The 17718-nt window shown below is 47.5% G+C and overlaps 1 protein-coding gene across 1 annotated transcript in view; it reads right to left on the reverse strand.

The window, feature by feature from the left end:
- ZC3H3 (zinc finger CCCH-type containing 3) overlaps positions 1-17718 on the reverse strand; it is a 179759-nt gene that overhangs the window by 51513 nt on the left and 110528 nt on the right. The window contains exon 5 of the mRNA XM_074145314.1: positions 4876-5069. Within this exon, the coding sequence (XP_074001415.1) occupies positions 4876-5069 (194 nt within the window). The remainder of the gene's footprint in view (positions 1-4875; positions 5070-17718) is intronic.

The following is a 17718-nucleotide window of genomic DNA, read 5'->3' on the forward strand; positions in this document are numbered from 1 at the left end:
TTAAACCTCCACCTTTGGGAGGTCAGCAATCCTGGGTGTCTCTAAGGCTTTTGGATCCTATGGTTGTGGAGAAAAAATTGAAAACCACCAATAAATAAAACCACACTGCTTGAGGGGCTGGTTGCCACCCATGAGCATCCTTCCAGAAGGATGGAACCTCCATCACCCCTCCAGCGGGTGAAGCCCAGCTATACTAGAGTGTCCCCAAAGCCATCAGTCTTTCGTCCTACCAGGGCTCCTGCATGCTTCCCAGGAGGTAAAACCTCAGTGGAGGATGAGGAAGTCGTGCAGGTGAGGATTTGCCCATGGAAAACAGCCTGGACACCGGCAAAATGCCACCAGAGGCAGCCCCAGCTCGGAGTATTCAATACCTCTCACGGCAGCGGCAGTGGCTGGTGCTGAGATTGGGGTCAGGGCTACTTTCCGGACAATGTCAAACCTTAATTTGGTTTCTGCTGCTTTCAATCTTGTACTTTTTATTTCCCCTTTTGAATTTCTTTGTGAAACGCTACGTCGCCGGGACCCTTTTGTTTCTTTCCCCGATTTCATGGAAATTCCTCAAGTGGCTGAATAACGTCTTAGCAGCTGTAGAAAGAAATGAAGGAAAGGTTCGTTGTGAGCGGAGAAACCCAATTATTATGCTTGCTTAATTAATTGCAACGTATCGAATGCTTTCCACACCATCTCACTGCCTCTTTTCTACTATTTCTGCAAAGTGAAAAATGTATCATTGCAGAAATATAAGTTGTCCCAGGGGTAAAGAGCTTTTCCATGTTTGATATGGCATCTTCGTCCTACATGAGGATGAGGAGAGAGTGTCCAAGGCCAACGTTTGCAGCTCGATGTCTTCTTCTGAGCTTCTTCCATCCTTGTTTGAGTGGCTGAGTTCAATCCGTGCTCTTCCCCTTGTTCCAGGAGACGGATGAGTTGTTTTATCGCTCTTGGTAGCTCCAGGATTGACACTGATACAGCCCAGGGCTGCAGGAGGTGTATCTCCAGGACCAAGACCACCAGCATCAAAATGATTACCCGTCCCACTCGCCTGGTAGGGACAGGACAACGGCATTGATGGGTCAGCCGCAGCAACCGGCATCACGTTTCTTATTGTAGTCGGGCCACGAAGAGACAAAAATACCAACCCAATAAATTCAGGCAAACAGCAGAATTATAACCCACCGTAAGTAAACTCCAAGCTATTAAACTGTCAGGAGCGTTTCTCATCTCTCTGCCACCCCAAACACACAGCGTCTGGCACTGGAAGGGAAAAGGAAAAGCTGGGGCTTTTTTCTCGTCTTTTAAATAAACTTTGTCAAGTGTTGAAAACACAGAGCCTTTGGTAAACGTGTGAAGGCTCGTACCCGATGAGCGCACACAAATCTTCCGCCCCGCCAGCCCCGGTTATCGTAAAGCCGGAGACGCCGGTATCTGTTGAATCCACCCTTGCGAAGGAGGATGAATTACGGCGCGAGCGAAAAGATGACATGAAAATACTGACACACACCAGTTGCCAGGGCTTTATGGTAACAAAGCCAATGCGCCGTGTGGCAGGGGGGAGGAGACTACAGCAAAATAAGAAATATCTTTTAAAAAGTAAAATAGGGCTGTATTTTATACAAAATAACCCTGGAAGGGACCTTCTGTCCCAAGGATGGAGTAATTAAACCTGTTTCTCCAAACAAGACCTCACTAAATGATGTGGTACCAGTGGGAAAGGGAAGATGGGGAGGGGATTACTTCTTCTCCGTGCTCCATCACCCCTGATAAAGCCACGATGGGGAGCAGCTCCCTCCCCACCACTGGCCAGCAGGTCTGACCTGCTGACCCCAAGATGGTTGCACATCTCCATGAAAATCTCATTATTTTAAAACCAAGATCAAAAAAGGGGAAAAGCATCCACAAAAGTATCCGGTGCCTGATGGCACACACTCACCCTCTGCCTTTTACCCATCCTTCGCTTTTTAAAGTTGTTTTAGGTCACCTCTGCAAACCAAACCCCTTGAAAATCATTGCTGTTTCCTTCCTCATACCCAAAATCCCCCCCCTAGAAAAAAAACCCAGGAGCAACGTTAATGCCTGAATTTGCAAAAATCCTCCCGTCAAACCCTTGGCTCAATCCCTCTCCCAGAAGTTGCACCCTGGGCTGGCGTTTCCCCGCTCAAACCCAGTCCAGAGGTCCACTCATGGACCATTCAGCCTGTCCATTCATGGACAGGCTGAATCCATCTGCCTTTGCTGAGTTGCCCACACGTGACTTTGCTGTTTCCTGGCAAATTCAGAGACTTTCTTGTACTTAGATATATGAAAAAAAAATACAGTCTGGAACAAGCATTTCAAATATGGGATATGCACGTCCTGGGCTTGGGAAAAGCTGCCTCAGAAACACTGGTGCTCCAAAGAGCAGCAGAAATAGTGATACATTAGTGGTGGGTAGTTAAGTTCTCCCACCATCTCCCAGCACCTAAAATAAAGCCACCAGTGGCTTCCATCATGGATTGGGAAATTAGGCAGCAGCTTGAGTGAAGTCCACCCCCTTGCTGCGAGGCAGGACCTGCTCCACCTGTGTCCTCCCCAAATAGAAGTTCATGTCACCTGTTCTGTAAAAAACTCCAATAAAGGAGACTTCAGAGTCAACCCAGCCAACTTATTCCAGCACTTCATAATCCTCACTCTTCAAAAGTCCTCCCTGAACCCTTCCTGCAACAGTTTAAGCCCCTTGGTTTTTAGCTGCCCCACCTGGCCATGAAGAAGACATCGTTCCTTTGTCTGACAGCTCTTGATGAATCATAGAATTGTCTAGGTTGGAAGGCACTTTTCAGACCATCGAGTCCAACCATCAATGAACTTGGGGACCTGCAACCCCTCCGTCTCCTCCTCTTCAGATTGCACAGACCAAGGTCCTCCACTTTTCCAGTCCTCCCATCCATCACTCCTCCCAGTGGTTCAACTCTCCTGAAATCTGGCCCCAAAACCAGACCTCCTCCATCTAGGGGGGGTCTTAGGGGTTTCATCCCTTTCCTTGCACTCCAGCGAGATGTTTCCTGCTTTTGGTGACAGCTTCAACACCCGGGCATAGCGTTTATGGCAGAACCACCCTTGGGTTGGTTTTGTGCAGCCCATTACCCTGATTCAGACACTTTGGAAAATCCCATCGCCATCAGCAAAGCTCTTGTAAAAATCCAACATCGCTGACACTAGGATTTGCTTTGGTCTACAAACCCTTGAGCTCGCCTGATGGCCTTTTTTTTTCCACGCCTCCCGAGGCTGATCCTTGCCCATCCTCCTCCAGACTCGGCACCGAAGCCAAGGATTTCACAGCTCCCAGGTAGGATCTCAGACTTCAAAACAAGCCATATGGACGCACGCTCACGAGCGTGCACGTACCTATTTGCAGAGCCAGCAGCCAGGAGGACGTTTCAGGCGAGTCAGCCAACGAAAAATCTGTCCTGAGCGGAGCTGACTTGCAAAAAAACCAGCAAACTGTCCCCAAATCGCTGCTGAGCATCCCTTTAATGCTCTCAGAAGGGAGATTACCTGAAAGCGATGCTCCATCAGCTCCGCGCCCCCTCGGCCACCGCAGCATCCTCATCTCTGTCATCTGAAGGCATCTTCATTTCCCAGCCCTGGGTGCCCGGGGCAGCTAATCCGCGGTTTAAGCTAAATCTCTGCCCTCCTCCCCACCGGCAATAAGGATTTATCATCACGGCCCGTCCCTCTCCTGCTTGCCCCTCATTTCCCTCTCTCTATTTCCTCTCCAACACCACTCACCGGCTGCACGCGAGCGTCAAGGGGGGAGTTATTTACTCTTTATTGAGATGTTACTGTTTGCTCCTAATTTGCCTCGTGTTTTTCAAACTTCCCGGAGCGGCTCAGCTCTCCTGCTGATGGGATTTCTTTGCCTGCACAAAGCTCCTTCCCTCCCTAATCCTGTTCTTTGTGGGTTTAAATCTACCCAGGACGCCCCACCACGCTCACACCACTCGGGGTGAAGGTGGTCTCAAAGGCTGCAACTCTCAATGACTCCACGCTATTTATTGCCTCTCTTCATCCACTTTCCTACCATACACGAAATAACTTCGGCATTAAATCGCCTCATTTACAGCATCATCCATGAACATACTCATCTCTGCACCCTTCATCCTTCCAGCAAAGAAAAACAATAGCACAAAGACATTGGATTTGCCTTTCCCAGCTTAATTGTCCCCAAAATGTGTCAAAAAAACAGTTACGGGGGAAAAATATTTGACCCCAAGTAGAAACTCAAAAAAAATCACAGAATCATATGGGGTTGGAAGGGACCTCTGGAGATCATCTAGTCCAAAATACTTCAAGCACAGTTCAAAACCTGCTCTTGCCCAAGAGCCACACTTGAGGCATCAAGTACAAGAGGAGCTGAACGACAAATTTAATTGAAGCTAAACGTAAAGCTGTGTCAAAATGCCTCTTTCATAGTTATCTGCAGAATGACCCTCCCAGCTTTTCTTAGGTCAATATTGAATGCGATTTGATGAGCATCTCAAATACATTTAACCTTGCGGTGCCATTTGAAGCTGCCCAAGATTTTTCTCAGGTTAACAAAAGAAACAAGTTTAACGACGCATCTCTACAAGCCTGAACTAAACGCGTGTTAAGAAAAACCTCAATTTTCTTAAACCTTTCGTTTCTTCTACATAATTTTCCCTTCAGCGCTACTGTAAACCAAGAAGAGCTGAGGGATGTGTTTTGGCACCGATGGGATGCCCATCCGGGCTCCCACGAGGCCAGAGGATGAGTTGCAACACATGGGCCGGGAATAAAGACCTAAAAGCCAACCTTAGCACCAAAACTGGGATGTCGATGGCTGTTGGGTGAAAACTGGGACAAATTCTCGCTGCTCACCTGCTCTGCCGGGGCTCTTGGTGCTCAGGTCTCTTCCCCGGACGGGAGTGCTGGATGTCTTGGAGAGTTTATTCGCCGACACTCGGTACATGACGCCGCCAATGCAGCGATAGCCTTTGCTCCTCCATCTCTGTTGAACGTTCTGGGATTTGCCGCCTTGAGGCGACGGGCGCGATTGGTTTAATAGTGGGGATCTGCAAGAAAACAAGAAAGTCAAGGTGAGCCCCAATAAAAGAAGATATCACAAGGAGCTGCTGCATCATGAGGAAACCCTTGGCTGATTGAGGATGGAGTAGGGAAGAACCATGGATGCTCTTGCTGCAAACAAAAGAAAAGCTCTGATTTCCTGTGATTTACATCAAAAAAATCCAACCCTCAAGGACTCTCCCCCTGGTATCGCCTTCCCAGTTCTGGAGCCTCCAACATCAGAAGGACATGGAGCTGTTGGAGCGGGGCCAGAGGAGGCCACGGAGTTGCTGGGAGGGCTGGAGCCCCTCTGCTGGGAGGGCAGGCTGAGAGAGTTGGAGGGGTTCAGCCTGGAGAAGAGAAGGCTCCGGGGAGACCTTCGAGCTCCTTCCAGTCCCTAAAGGGGCTCCAGGAAAGCTGGGGAGGGACTCTTGATCAGGGAAGGGAGCCATAGGACGAAGGGTAATGACTTCAAACTGGAAGAGGGGAGATGGAGATGAGATCTGGGGAAGAAATTCTTTGCTGTGAGGGTGGTGAGACCTTGGCCCAGGTTGCCCAGAGAAGCTGTGGCTGCCCCATCCCTGGAGGGGTTCAAGGCCAGGTTGGATGGGGCTTGGAGCAACCTGGTCTGGTGGGAGGTGTCCCTGCCCAAGGCAGGGGGTTGGAACTCAATGATCTTTAAGGTCCCTTTGAACCCAAACCATTCCATGATTCTATGATTTTCTGTTATTGCAGAAGCGCTACCATCGTCACTGATGGGCTCAGCTTTGGTCAGCGTCAGGTCTGTCTTGGAGCCAGCTGGCACTGGCTCTGTTGCACATGGGAGAACCATCTGGCATTGTCTCACAGAAACCACCCCTGCAGCCCCTGTGCTACCAAAAAAAATTTCCAGGCAAACCCAATACAATCAGTAAACTCTGAAGTGAGACCCCGGGGACAAACATAGAGACTTTGAATCATTTCAGTTGGAAGAGACCTTTAAAATGATCAAGTCTGGAGCACAAGTCTTATGAGGAGAGGCTGAGGAAGCCGGGGTGGTTCAGCCTGGAGAAAAGGAGGCTGAGAGGAGACCTTCTCACTCTCTACAACTCCCTGAAAGGAGGGTGTAGCCGGGGGGGGAGGGTGTCAGTCTCGTCTCCCAACAGGCGATGGGACAAGAGGAAATGGCTTCAAGTTGCGCCAGGGGAGGTTCAGGATGGATATTGGGAAAAATTTCACCTAAAGGGTTATCAAGCCTTGGAAGAGGCTGCCCAGGGCAGTGGTGGAGTCACCATCCCTGGAGGGATTTAAAAGCCGAGCAGATGTGGTGCTGAGGGACATGGGTTAGTGGTAGGTTTGTCAGTCCTGGGTTGATGGTTGGACTCGATGATCTGAAAGATTCCTTCCAACGAAGACGATTCTATGATTCTAGGTCTAAACTTTAATCTAGCACTGCCAATTTACCACTAAAACACTGCCAAATTACCACTAAATTGCCCAGAGGGGTTCATCTGCCCCCCAAAAACCCCCTCTCCGGTTCATGACCCAGCATCTCCTGCTCCATCCCACCTCCCTCCCAACCCGCGCGGAGCCACCCAGCTCATTTCCCTACACACGCCGTTATACAAACAGAGCCGTCGCAGCCAAATCAAATCTCCTCAAATATCAGGCGCCTTCCCCATTTAGCGCTAATCCAAACAGTAATTTGTTTATGCAAATTAGAGCTCTAATTTTGTATTAGTCCAAACTATGCTCATAATGCTATTAGCAGAACGTATATAAACCGCGCATTACGGGAGAATATCTGTAAATTAAGACCCCGCTATCCTATCAGCAGAATGCAAACCCCGGAGAGCATTACCTTTAAATGAACATGTGCTGCAAAAGAAAAAGAGAATTGTAAAATGTAATAGTTACATTTCTTAGCGCTTAGCGTGACAGCCTATTCATTTCATCGGGCTGTTGCCACTGGCTACCGAGCTGGGAGAATTGCTGCCTGGATTTTTGAGGACGGGGAAGGCACAAAGAAGTTGTTCCCGGTTTCCCAAGGGCTTGGTCCTCATGAAACTGCCCCGGAGAGGAGCATCAAGTCTTAATTTTTTACAAAAATAGCAAAAAGCCATAGCGGTGGCATCATGGTTTGAAGGTATTTATGGCAGGAGGGACACTAAGGCCACCCAGCAGCTCACAGCAAACCTATGCAAGCCCAAGGTTGCCACCAGAGTCGGCTGCAGGACCTGAAGAAAGGTCTCATTGCTGTAACAGTGGCCTAATACAGATAATAAAAACGATATCAAGGCCAAAGGGGTGGATTCTGCCCCTCTGCTCCGCTCTGGGGAGATCCCCCATGCAGTGCTGCCTCCAGCTCTGGGGTCATCAACATCCGAAGGACATGGACCTGTTGGAGTGGGGCCAGAGGAGGCCACGGAGATGCTGGGAGGGCTGGAGCCCCTCTGCTGGGAGGACAGGCTGAGAGTGTTGGGGGGGTTCAGCCTGGAGAAGAGAAGGCTCCGGGGAGACCTCAGAGCCACTTCCAGTCCCTAAAGGGGCTCCAGGAAAGCTGGGGAGGGACTCTGGATCAGGGAGGGGAGCCATAGAACGAGGGAGAAGGGTTTGACACTGGAAGAGGGGAGATTGAAATGAGATCTGGGGAAGAAATTCTTTGCTGTGAGGGTGGTGAGAGCCTGGCCCAGGTTGCCCAGAGAAGCTGTGGCTGCCCCATCCCTGGAGGGGTTCAAGGCCAGGTTGGAGGGGGCTTGGAGCAACCTGGTCTGGTGGGAGGTGTCCCTGCCCAAGGCAGGGGGTGGGACCGGGTGGTCTTTAAGGTCCCTTCCAACCTAAACCATTCTGTGGCTCAGATATGTCTATACATAGATATACATGTTATTGAAGGTATTCTGAATATCTATATTGAAATATATTATCTATAGATTATATATAATATAGAGATACTTATATATAAAAATCTATATATTGTTACCTATCAATTATCTCTTGATATTACTGAACACATATACTGAATATGTATATTTAATTATATATATTCAATAATACCTAGAGATATATTCAATATTTATATTCAATATATATATTCAATAATATTTAGAGATAATTGATAGAGATAGAAACCCTGGATATTATTTAACTTTTTTTTTATATCTCCCCATCTATCTATATACATCTCCTGCAGATATTATTGACTATATATATTGAATATATATTGAATTATATATATTCAGTAATAGCTAATAATATATTAGATATATTATAAAGATTCAATTTTTTATATTTAGTATTTTTTTTAGTCCGTTGGAGGGGAGGGGAGTCGCTCCCCACTCCAGTTCGGAGGCTGAAGCTGTTGCTCAGCCGAGCAGTACCCATGGTGGGGGGCTTTGCCGAGCCTCCAGCCCTTGGCTGGGCTGGCCCTGGGACCCCCCCCTTCCCACCACCGGGGCCAGGAGCACCCACCCCTCTGCTCCGTCCGAGCCGAGGGATGGGTGCTCCTGGCCCCAGTGGTGGGAAGGCGGGTGGTCCCAGGAAACCTTGATACTGCCCCAAACCCAAAGCTTCAGGGCAAAGCCCTTCTCCCTCCTTTGCATTTAACAGAGACACCCCACTTGAGATATATATATATACACACAGGCACACGAATATATATATACACACACACATATATATTAAAAAAAAATAAATATATATATTCATATATATATATCTTCATATATATATGAAGATATCTATAGAGACATAATCTAATATATAATAGAAATATAGATATATAGATATATAGATTTATAAAGACATATATCTTATATAAGTTCTATATCAAATGATAAAATATACCTAGATAGTCTCTATATCTATATAGAGGTTATATCTATATAGATACACATATATATTATAAATTTAATATCTATTTCTATATAGAGATATATTCAATACATGAAATACATATTAACTATAGATAATATGTATAGCTAGACAGAGATATCTATACAGGTATAGGAATACATACAGATATTGATCTAGATATAGGATATAAATATATAGATATAAGGATACAGAGCTGGAAATACCTATATAGATATCTACCTATACCTATATAGATATCTGTCCCTATATATCTATATAAATATTATCAATAGATAATATATATTTCAGTATATAGAATATAAATTTTTATATATTCAATAATATATTAGCATAGACACATACATATATAAATATGTATGAAATAATATATATGAAATAATATCTCATATCTTGAGACATCCCAACCCTAAAAACCCAACAGCACGCTCCAAACAAGAAGCTTTTCCATGGATTTTGGTTCTCCTTACCCTATCTCCAACCAACCTGGGCTTCCCACACCCCGAACCCTCCTCAATTCCCCGGGCACAGGGAGATGTCCCGGAGCATCACTCAGCACAGGGATTTGTTGCCTCAAACAATACCTTAGAGAATCCCTTGGGAAAACACCGGGGGGGTGGGTGGGGGGGGCACAAAATAAAAAATATAGGGGGAAAAAACCCCTCTTACGGCTGTAATATCAATCAAATCCAACCAAACCCAAGTCGCGCACGGGGGTCACTCACAGCGCTGGTTTAAGCACCAGTTTTAAGAGCCCAGCTGGTTGAATCCTTCCCCCTCTCCCCCCCCCCCCGCCAAAAATCCTTCAGATATTTATTTTCTCGCTTTGCTGCGCTCGCTCAACCCGCTCAAGTGGTTGCAGACTCCGGCGCTCCTCGTTCCGAAGTCACCATTTATCAAGAGTTATTACCCGGTGGCATCTGACCCCTCGGTATGTGAGCGGAGAGCGAGCAGGTAGCAGCTGCTGAGCAAACAGCAACAGCTGCAGATTATAAAACATTTTATACTTTTATAAAGCAACATTAAAAAGAATCAAGTCAGGGCAAGAGGAGAGGAGCAGCGAGGTGAGCAGCGGCACTCTCTCCTCTCCTCTCCACCAGGCCTTAGGGATGGTCAAACCCCAACTACGAGGGACCACGGGCACCGTTATCTCCCATTAGGGACGTTCCCGCTGGGATTTGTCAAGGATTTGGGTAGAGAGTGGCCAAAAAGCATCACACCCTGTGAAGGGACCAGGGTTGAAACTCCTCCGGTTTGTAGCTGTTGCATTTTTGAGGTAGGAAAATGACCATCTAGGTGGCCTCCAAGCAAAGCTTCTGTAGAACATCTGCTCGGGCTGGCAAAGCCCCAAGTGCCACCAGACTGAAGTGGGACGCCCAGCCCATGGATGTTCACGTCATAATGGGGAATTCCTGATGGAAACGTAATGGGAAAGGAGGTGCCACTCCCTGGGAAATGCTGGTGAAGCTTCACAGAGGGTTTCGGCAGCTGAATGCACCCAACTGGTGCAGCTTTGGCCATGTCTGTTATTTATAGAGTATTATTTATTAGAATATTTTTTATATTTTGTATATATTATATTAATTAGAATATTTAGTATAAGTATGTATATTATAGGTGCGCTAAGATATTTAAAATTGAAGGTAAAATACGATTTATACCAAAAAATTATGGCGGACTCTCAGCCCATACAGAAGAGCTGGGGGGGAACCTTCATTCACCCACAGGAAACCTCAGTTTTCCTCTTAAGCCAAGTTGTTGCTCCCAAGAGGGTTGTGGAGCCCCAACACAACCCCCGGTGTGTGTCCCCCTCCCCGTTAGCGACATCCCACCCGGTGGCCCTGGGAAGAAGCCACCGGCGAGGGGAAGGACGGCTGTAACGGAGGGCAAGGAGCCGCGCCAAACGCCCCGTCGCTTTTCATCGGCGGCGGTGTCACAGCTCTCCCTCGAATTGTTACCCTAATGGAAAGGACGGCCTTTGGAAATGAACTGTATTGAGAAAAGAGGATAAAATTAATGAGATAATAGCCAGGCCAAAGACCTGAAGAATACGCCGGCCCCTCGACACGAGGGGCTTGTAATTCCCTTTCTGCCGCACAAGCCCGCGGATCTAAAGAGTCCTCCCGTCCGTCCAGAAGGCCCGCTCCGGCAGGAAATTTCATTAACGCTGGAAAATAGGAAAGGTATTAAGCGTGGATAATGAAGGCCAGAGTGTGAACAGTGCCTTAAGATAGTCTTCTTTCTAGCCTTTGTAATGGGAGGCATGAACTTTCCCTTCAAATCCATTTCTAATCCATTTGAAATACTACAGCAAATTATCTTCCCTTCAGCCCGAAAGCGGCCAGCCAATTTACTCCGAATAGAAGTGACAATGCTACAGAATTTATCGCCATAACCTTGACTACACAAGGTTGAGGGTTGTCTTTCCCCCCCCACCCCCCGGGGTGGACAGGGGAAGAAAAATTTGTAATGAAAAGGGGGTAGAGGAACGCTATAAAAATGTTTGAAAACAGCGTCGTAGCTGTTGGAGGTGGAACGTTGACACTGGGGCCAAGAGCGATGGGAAAATCGCAGTGTCTTGCGCTAAAAACATTACGGGTGGAGGTTCTGGGCTGATAAAACCCTCTGTAGGTTGAGATCTGGGCTCTTCTCGAAGCAGCAGTAACTTTGCCCAAGTCCAGTGATTTCACGTTGGTGCTTCATAGAAGTTCGTGTTGACCAAGTCTGAGTTTTCTTCTTCCCACGGTCAAACACCCATTGCTGTGTCCTTCCTCCAGTCTTCTCTGCTTGACTGACTTCGTGTCGCTTGGAAAGTGGAACTTCTGGGTCCTTCCTCCAGTCTCTTCTGCAAGAAGGACTTCACATCACTTGGGAAATGGAAAACGTTTCTTCCGACAGACCAGGAAATCCCAAGCAAACACTGGACCAAGAGGAGAAAAAGGACTCAGCAGGACAACGTAGAGGAACACTATAAAAATGTTTGAAAACAGTGTCGTAGCTGTTGCAGGTGGAACGTTGACACTGGGGCCAAGAGCGATGGGAAAATCGTAGTGTCTTGCGCTAAAAACATTACGGGTGGAGGTTCTGGGCTGATAAAACCCTCTGTAGGTTGAGATCTGGGCTCTTCTCGAAGCAGCAGTAACTTTGCCCAAGTCCAGTGATTTCACGTTGGTGCTTCATAGAAGTTCGTGTTGACCAAGTCTGAGTTTTCTTCTTCCCACGGTCAAACACCCATTGCTGTGTCCTTCCTCCAGTCTTCTCTGCTTGACTGACTTCGTGTCGCTTGGAAAGTGGAACTTCTGGGTCCTTCCTCCAGCCTCTTCTGCAAGAAGGACTTCACATCACTTGGGAAATGGAAAACGTTTCTTCCGACAGACCAGGAAATCCCAAGCAAACACTGGACCAAGAGGAGAAAAAGGACTCAGCAGGACAACGTAGAGGAACACTATAAAAATGTTTGAAAACAGTGTCGTAGCTGTTGCAGGTGGAACGTTGACACTGGGGCCAAGAGCGATGGGAAAATCGCAGTGTCTTGCGCTAAAAACATTACGGGTGGAGGTTCTGGGCTGATAAAACCCTCTGTAGGTTGAGATCTGGGCTCTTCTCGAAGCACCAGTAACTTTGCCCAAGTCCAGTGATTTCACGTTAGTGCTTCATAGAAGTTCGTGTTGACCAAGTCTGAGTTTTCTTCTTCCCACGGTCAAACACCCATTGCTGTGTCCTTCCTCCAGTCTTCTCCGCTTGACCGACTTCGTGTCGCTTGGAAAGTGGAACTTTTGGGTCCTTCCTCCAGCCTTTTCTGCAAGACAGACTTCACATCACTTGGGAGATGGAAAATGTTTCTTCCAACAGACCAGGAAACCCCAAGCAAACACTGGACCAAGAGGAGTAAAAGGGCTCACCGAGACAATGTGGAGTCAACAGTCAGTTGATGCCCAGCTCAACGCACCTTCCTTGCCTCCAAACACAGTAAAGCGGCTCGAAATGGAAAAAAACCACCAAAACTTCAGCCAGGAGCCAGCATGCGATTCTAATGAAATATTCTCCCCTCTTAAACACAGCAAAAAAAAAAAAAAAGACCAAAAAATAAATAAATAAAAAAATAGTGAGATTTCCAGACCAAGGTGGAAAGTGAGGGTTTGCAACGAGGGCAACTCATCCCGGCACACAGCAAGAGCTGTAGGAGATGCTCAGATTTATAACCCTCGTGCTCAACATGTGAGACCGTCTCATCCAAAAAACCCACATGAACCTGCATAAACGCACCTTTATTTGAAATGTTAGAGTATCGGATGGATATAAACGAAACCCCAACCCAAGAGCAGAGCATCCCAACGGCGTTTCAGCCAGCTGAACTGCGGAGGATTTCTTGGCGCTGAGGGCAATACAAGTGGGTCTTAAAGGAAGGTTTTCTTTTACTACTGGATATCTTCTTTAGGCTTAGCTTATTTTTCTTTTAGTAATCCTTACATAGTAAGAAATCACATTTGCATGCTGGCATTTGATTCCCCAGGAAAAAGCGGATCATAACCGGAGCAACGGTTACGGACAGCACCAGGGAGCGGTGAGGCAGGAGGGATCTCGTCCACCCCGAGCCTCCCAGGTGAAATGCAAAACCCTGGTTTGGAAGAAAATAAATCACAATATCTTTGTTCCGTAGCACACAGCAGAACAAAACACAAGATTTGGGCTTAAAAATGGTCCTCAAACACAGTAGCAACCCTCCGATCTCCTGCACCAGTTCCCCTTGGAAGCCGCTCCAATCTCCCATAACGTCTCCAACACCACTCATCAGCTGCTCGAGGACCCCAAGTCCACAGAAAAAAACCCAAGTAATTCCATTAAAATGTTTGATTTCTGGAATTTGTACCAACGTTATTGCTTCCTTCTTAAAAATAAAAAGGTCAAATCTCAAATAAACACTTTTGACTTTAAGAACTAATTTATTCAAAGAACTTGGTTTGGATTATTGAAATAATTCCGTTCACCGACTGTGATACTTGAGGTTGAAAAAGTGATCGGAAATGGGAAAATAGAAAAGCATGTGTCTTCTTCCAATAAACAAACATAAATACAGGGCATCCATCATTTTTACATACACGGTGACCAGCAATAACCTGTTAATTTATCCGTACACAATTCTCTACTTTCAATAATTAGTTCCAATTACGAAACAAACACTTTAAAAAACTATTTTAATTTGGTTCAATTGAAGCTGAATTTCCATTCAAATGCAGCTTAATGTTAATCTCAAGAAAAAAAAATAATAATCCAGCCCAGATCTCATTTACCATTTTCAAAACCTGGGAAAAATTATGAACCTCAATGAGTACCTATTAAGCTCCCTAATTGCCTAAATAAAGATGTACCCACCTAATAAATCCTCCTGACTTGAGAAAGAAAAATAGTTGCCAGTATATTCTAATGGTTATCAACCAACGAGAATAAAGATTCCTCCAGAAAAAACAGCAGATGAATAAAGACGGGGAACAAGACTAGACCTGATGATTGAAATCAAGGGTTTCCATCTCGTGGATTTAAATCCTAATTAACCTCCGCAATTAAATCAGAGTGAGCCGCGACGCTGCCACGTGCGAAGGGCTGAAATAACGGGGATGGCTTCGCTCACTTGCTGGGTAGCGCTGATGTACGATGGTGACACGGTGGAGGAGCAGGTGACGAGCCACCGTGATAGGTGATTTGTGCCATTTTTGGCAAGACTCGGCCGCGGTGGCACGAGGCCCTCTCCTTCCCTGTCCCCAAGCATCCTTCCACGTGCCATGTTCATTGCTGTAGAAGCCGTACCACCCCCAGCAAAGCCACCAGGAACGTCGGCAAACAATACAAACTGCCTTTGAAACGTTTAATATTTTCTCCATCTATTTAAAAGCTTTCGGCTCCTCCCGCGGGCTGTTGCCAATGCTATTATCAAAGCTATCTAAATGGATTTCCTCTCCACAGTTGAAGCCATTACTTCATCCAGCAATCAAAACCATCGCAGTCACTTTTATGGCCGCATGTTGCAGAAGAAACATTTGATTATATCTGCAATGCAGGGTTGTTGAGGGCATTTTTTTTTTTTGTGGTTTCTCCCAAAGGCCATATCCTTTGGGAATGACACCTCTTCCCAGTCCTCGCAGAGGCTGGAGAAGTTCTCTCCTCAAATAATTACGCTTGGAAAGACCCAAAAATGAAAATATGATAGTATGAAGGTATGAAAATAATATCCCAAACTTCTTGCAGTGCCTTCTCAAAGGATTGCAATACTTAGAGCCAACCTTGTGCTAAACTGATGGGAAACGTTTCATAGAATCATTGAATGATTTGGGTTGGAAGAGACCTTTAAAGATCAACTAGACAAACCCCCTACCACACCATGGGCAGGGACATCTCCCACTAGACCGGGTTGCTCAAAGCCCCATCCGACCTGGCCTTGAACACTTCCAGGGATGGGGCAGCCACAGCTTCTCTGTGAAACCTGGCCCAGTGTCCTTCTAAGACTTTAAACCTTTTTCAGTTCAATTTCACCCGAAATGAAGTTGAGACCAGAGCAACTGCGTCATTCCTCATTGCAAAGGACCAGACCAGGCCATGGGAAGACAAGGATGTTTCTGAGCCAGCTGCAGAAGCGTGGGCAGTAGGGAAGCAACAGGAACACTTCAGCGATCACAAGGTTTGAGAAAGGAGACGGGACACCTCCGGGAAAGGCCCAGGCTTGGCGGCTCAGCAACGGGGAATCACGGTGATGGTGAACCCCAAAATCAGCTAATGTAAGCTTGACAACGGGGTTCCTCTGCATCCAGTTTTGCCTGGGAAGCTCTGTAAGTGCTTGGGGACAAATAAAAGCCCTGAAGCCCCCACACCCAGGTGCCAGCCAGTAACCGTCCCGGCTGAGGGCAGCTCCAGGTAGAGATGATGATGGTGTGAACCAAGGAAGCCTTTGCTGGAGGCTGGTACCAGTTGATGGAAGGGAAGAACCAGCAGAAATTCTTTGGGGTTCCTGACCTGTTTCTAGATCAACCTCTGCTCTGCTTTTCTCCAGTTTTTCTCATCCTTTTCTCTGGACCATTTTCCTCCTTTGAAGAACCAGAAAAGGGACGAGATCCACGCAGAGCCCTCATGTCCAAAATGCAGAAGGACACGTCTCCATAAGCCATAAGCCACATCTTTGGGTTTTGACAGGTGAGATTTGACAGAACTCCACAGGCTTCAAGCTTTTCAGCCCACCATCAGTGCCAACTTTCCAAGGTAGGGTCACCCTATGGTGGATGTCGAGATGCTGGTGCACAGCCAAGCCCATCAGCTCAACCCACAGCTGATTTGGGGACAGATCTGGACCCTGAGGGGCAGCCAACACATTTTCTCTCTACGTAGACCCCCAAAACACCCCAGCACCGGTTCCACCTGGGCTACAAGACACATTCAGCCCCCCACTTTTGATCATGGTTTTAAATATGTCACGTTTTTGCTCCACACAAGAGCCACGTTAGTCTTTCCTCACCACCCACAGAGCTTGGGAGAAGAGGCAGAGGCAGAAACGTTCCCAGTGTCATAAATCCTGCTCCGAGCTGGGAATTAAAACTGAGAGCATTAGGCCGGTAAAAAGGCCTAATTAAGCCTGCAGAAGAAGATATCGTTTGGGCTACACATGGTTCATACGCGAGCCAGGAGCCAGCTTGTGTCTTCCTTTCCCTAAGGGCCCCAAGCAGGAGCACGAGCCAGGGGAGGGCACTGTGCTGCCCTTGCACGAGGGGCTTCACTGCCCAAACACCGCAACCGAGTGGCTTTCATACAATCATCAATTGGTTTGGGTTGGGAGGGACCTTTAAAGAGGCCAAGTGCAAGGTCCCACACATGGGTCAGGGCAATGCCCAGTATCACTACAGGCTGGGGACGAAGGGATGGAGAGCAGCCCTGAGGAGACTAGGGGGTCACTGTTGGATGAAGAATTGGCCACAAGACACCAATGTCCACCTGCAGCCCAGCAAGCCCCCTGCATCCTGGGTTGCATCCCCAGTAGCGTGGTCAGCAGGGTCGGGGGGGGGGGGGATTCTGCCCCTCTGCTCTGCTCTGGGGAGACCCCCCCCAGTGCTGCCTCCAGCTCCAGGGCCACCAACATCAGAAGGACATGGAGCTGTTGGAGCAGGGCCAGAGGAGGCCACAGAGATGCTGTGAGGGCTGAAGTCTCTCTGCTGGGAGGACAGGCTGAGAGAGTTGGGGGGGTTCAGCCTGGAGAAGAGAAGGCTCCAGGGAGACCTCAGAGCCCCTTCCAGTCCCTCAAGGGGCTCCAGGAAAGCTAGGGAGGGACTCTTGATGAGGGAGGGGAGCCATAGGATGAGGGGGAAGGGTTTGACACTGAAAGAGGGGAGACTGAGATGAGATCTGGGGAAGAAATTGTTTCCTGTGAGGGTGGTGAGACCCTGGCCCAGGTTGCCCAGAGAAGCTGTGACTGCCCCATCCCTGGAGGGGTTCAAGGCCAGGTTGGATGGGGTTTTGAAGCAACCTGGTCTGGCGGGAGGTGTCCCTGCCCAGGGCAGAGGGTTTGGAACTAGATGGTCTTTGAGGCACCTTCCAATCTGAACCATTCTATGATTCTATGACATCACCTGGCCGCTGACCCAACACAAGTGGAGCAGCTCAGAGCCGATCCATGGAGAAACGTTGCTCTTCACTGGTTCCTGACTCCAGAACCCCCTGGTACAGTCAAAGAGGATTATTGTAGACCGATACTTACTGAGGGTTTAATTACCTGGGGATAACAACAGACTTTTTCCTGTTATATTTCAAAGTTTTGCTAATGCCATGAGT

This window comes from Numenius arquata, chromosome 3 (genome assembly GCF_964106895.1).
Source record: "Numenius arquata chromosome 3, bNumArq3.hap1.1, whole genome shotgun sequence".
NCBI lineage: Eukaryota > Metazoa > Chordata > Aves > Charadriiformes > Scolopacidae > Numenius > Numenius arquata.